Source organism: Nicotiana tabacum, chromosome 11 (genome assembly GCF_000715075.1).
Source record: "Nicotiana tabacum cultivar K326 chromosome 11, ASM71507v2, whole genome shotgun sequence".
In the NCBI taxonomy this organism is placed as follows: Eukaryota; Viridiplantae; Streptophyta; class Magnoliopsida; order Solanales; family Solanaceae; genus Nicotiana; species Nicotiana tabacum.
Window position 1 is genome coordinate 149115696 of NC_134090.1, and position 3812 is coordinate 149119507.

A 3812-nucleotide genomic window follows, 5' to 3' on the forward strand; every position below is an offset into this window, starting at 1 on the left:
CAGCAGAATTGACAATTGAAAAGTTCTTTTGGCAAGAGTAGAGAAATACAAAAAGGTTTAATAAAATCAAGATGAGAAACGTAATGCTCATACCGTAACAACAAAATTGTTCAATATAAAAATCGAGAGGAAATTCTCACCATAAAAATGAGGTGATTCTCTTCCAGTATTGCGCCTTAAGAGCATTGTTACTTCCTAATAATTGATTTGCTACAGATGCGATTAGAGGTAAGTATGATTTGCGGTCGGGGTTTTGGCTCCAACACGGCTTGATTCGCAAGAAAGGAAGACGGAGAGACAAAGTACCTATTCATTTGGAGGGAAAATAAATCATGTGACATGCACGTAAGGTGAGTCCCATTAAAAAAACTAACTGTGTTTAGGGTTATGATTAAAAGTGCACCACTTTATTAAAGAAAAAGGACTATTAGTGCACCATGTTAAAGAATATGTACTATTTTAAGTCTAAAGCTAAAGATGATGTATAATCTTGAAATATAGTTGGAACTTTCACTAACCGTAAGTACTACTACAATATGCCATAAGTGTAAATAAATTCAACATAAGTAATAAGGGTATTTTCCTTACCGTAGTTCTCTCAAGCGGCAGCATATATCCTAAGGTTATGAATATCACCATTGACGGGACTATGGAGGCTCCAGACTTGATTAGCAGTCTTCCTGATAAAGTGTTATGTTCAATAATCTCTTTTCTTCCGACTAAAGAAGCCATAGCAACCAGCGTATATTCAAAACGCTGGAGATTCCTATGGAAGTCCTTATCTCGCCTTTCTTTTGATCTATCAGTCGTTGTTGATGATGATGGTGATGATGATGAATTTGAAAATCATTGGCGAAGGTATCAATTCATGACTAAACGTACTAAAAAAAAAAAAAGAGAAGGCATTGGACAAGTTTCTCTCATCACATACCGGCAATATTGAATTTTTTCACTTGAATCACCTCCCATATATAAATTGGGGCTATTACATGCGACGATTGATTGAACATTTAAAAGATGAAAAGAGACTCCGAGCGATTTCGCTTTCTTGTGATAAAGACAATACATCGGATTATGAATATGAGAAAAAAATGGGTTACATGTACTTATGGCGATTCGGGAACGCTTGTTCTAATATGTTACCAAAGAGCATATTCCATGGAAGATTTCTTCGATTAGTGGAATTAAATGAATATGTATTAAGAGATGCTTCGCCCTTTAAAGGTTGTGTAAATATTAGAACCTTAAAATTCACGGCGTGCATTGTTAGTAAAGAAACCCTAATTGACACCCTTGGTAATTGTGAGTTCTTGAAGAATCTTGGCCTTCGTGGTTATAACAAGTCGTTGAAGAATCTGAGCATTCAACACAAGGAACATAAGTTATTAGAGATTCATTATATGAGTGTAGGGAAATTTTATCTACTTTGTGAAAACCTAACTAAGATGGTGTTCAAAGACTTCTCATATTCATCCAAAGATACTCATTTTCCAAAACTTCAAGTCTTAAAGACAAACAACCCCAAGTTGCTGGATCAGTGGTGCACTAGTAGTACATTTAAGGGTAAGTTATTTTCTCTTTAATTTGTTATGTATCTATCCAAGGGGAGCCTTGGCGGCATAACTAGTAAAGTTGTTGCTATGTGATCAGGAGGTCATGGGTTTGAGCCGTGGAAACAGCCTCCTGCAGGAATGCACATTAAGGCTGTGTACGATAGACTCTTGTGGTCTTGTTCTTCCTCGGACCCTGCGCATAACGGTGTACCAGGCTGCCCTTTTTTTGTTATGTATCTATCATTTGATGAATTTTTAAGTGCTCCGTCTTTTCCAATGTATTCTAGTTGCAATTACTTCGATTGGTTTTTCTATAAGAATATATGTATCAAAGAGTTTAAATAACTTATTTTTCATGGAAATTCTTATAACAGTTGTGTCTGGACTAACTTGAGTATGCCTTCCACCAGCAAAGCCGCCAGTAACTCTACCAACCAAAGCTTAGGCAGATGAAGTTCATAAATCTTCATGTGTATGTGAAGTTATTCCATATTGCTAGACAATAAACTTGTTCTTCATTGGTTGTGTTTGAGTTTTTAACATGGATTTATATTGCCTTGCACCACTTCACTTATATTCTTTGTTCATTTTTCTGTCTCCTCCTTGATTTGTTACCTTTAATTTAGTGAATCTTTCTTTTATGGTAATTAACCCTCCCTGCAGATACATCTCTGTTATTTAGCTGGTATTTGAATGTTATGGAGTATGTCACGCTCCGCGCTCTCATATCATGAAGCAATGTTATATTTCAGACACAAGAGCACGTATCCCGTATAATGATGGTATAAATTTTATATCAAATCTTGATATTTCTATCCCATATATGATGTGAAATTACGAAATAGTGTAATTGATCTTTTGGCAAAGCATGGTCCTAAGATGCATAAAAGTACTAGTATATTACAACTGACAGTTCCTTATTCTCTGTCTTAGATTTACTGGAGGCAGACAATGCTGCCCATAGCAAAATATAAAAGAAAGCTAAGTGACCTTTTGAGTCATATAGCAAAAGATAACTAACTTTTCTGATTAAAAAAAATGTGAAGTTGTTTACTTATTTTCTCAGTGACCATTTAAACAATAAACTCGAGTGTTCCTACTTTACATTAATTAGTTGTGTTATTTCTGCCAGCTGATCAGGGCTGGTTGTTTAATTCCTACCTCACATTAATTAGTTGGCATGTTATTATCAATTGGCATGTCATTAATAAGCTTGAAAGGAGGAAGAAAGCAAGATAGCTACAATACAAACACAAATTAAATGGGATACAAGAAAGTCAAACATCACATGGAAGACCAGGAAAAATAGAAAATTGAGAGCATAAGGTATAAATAGTCTTTTTTTTTTTTTAAATACAATAACCTGTTTCGTGATCACATCTCTTGAAATGCTATCACACCTCATATTGGTCGCGATCACATCCCAAGTATATTCTCCTTAACTCTTTGAGATACGATCGCACTTTTTGGAGGTTGTGATCGCATCTATATATATTTTGATGTATTTATTTTAGTGTTTGAAATTTCAGTCTCGAGATAAACTCTTACTCATTCCATTCACAATCTCGCTCCATCTCTAGTTCGAGCCTTCTTTTCAGTTGTCCTCCACAGCAGTCCATAACGATGGACTCGTCGATCTATGTGTCGAATTAGATCTCCTAAAGAGGGGGTCTGAAGAATATATTAGAAAAATCGTCTGTTAACTAGCAAAATCAGAGGAAACGAAGCTTCCATCAATGGAAGCCAGGGTTCGAGAAAGTTCTTCTCAGAGAGAACTTTTATTAACAGAAGATGCGAAAAATGAAAAAATATGTCGGGGTACTTACAAATTCGGTCCAACAAGTCAAAAATAATAAAGAGCTAACTGCGCTAACTAAAACAAAGTTATATGCATAAATACACATTTGGGCCTATCAGTATTATTCTTCCAGCTTTGGGCCTCAAGCCAAATATGCAGATAGTCCAACCCCCCCCCCCCTTCAAGTTGAAGGGGGATAGCACCTTCAACTTGTCCATGAATGAATGATTGAGAGCACCACGAAGAGGCTTTGTAAGCACATCAGCAAGTTGTTGAGCAGTTGGAACATGGTGAAGTTGAATAAATCCCTCAAGCAGCTTGGTCCGAATAAAATGACAATCCACCTCGATGTGCTTAGTACGCTCGTGAAAGACCGGATTCTTAGCAATATGAATGGCTGCCAAGTTGTCACAAAACACAGAAATAGGAGAAGAAATAGGAACATAGATGTCAGTTAATAA

General features: G+C 36.1%; 1 protein-coding gene across 1 annotated transcript; it reads left to right on the top strand.

The window, feature by feature from the left end:
• Window positions 1-649: 649 nt before the first annotated feature.
• On the top strand, window positions 650-2527 carry LOC142166052 (putative F-box/FBD/LRR-repeat protein At4g13965). Its single transcript, XM_075224463.1, has 4 exons — window positions 650-858; window positions 1166-1563; window positions 1651-1731; window positions 2487-2527. Exons 1-4 carry the CDS (start codon window positions 650-652, stop codon window positions 2525-2527), a joined length of 729 nt encoding a protein of 242 aa, XP_075080564.1.
• Window positions 2528-3812: the final 1285 nt, after the last annotated feature.

What these genes read in the sequence shown, in the direction of transcription:
- LOC142166052 (XM_075224463.1), top strand. Translation starts at nt 650, where the DNA reads ATGGAGGCTCCAGACTTGATTAGCAGTCTTCCTGATAAAGTGTTATGT. An exon ending in CACTAGTAGTACATTTAAGG is followed by an intron (nt 1,564 to 1,650) that starts GTAAGTTATTTT and finishes CTATGTGATCAG; the next exon opens with GAGGTCATGGGTTTGAGCCG. An exon ending in CGATAGACTCTTGTGGTCTT is followed by an intron (nt 1,732 to 2,486) that starts GTTCTTCCTCGG and finishes TCTCTGTCTTAG; the next exon opens with ATTTACTGGAGGCAGACAAT.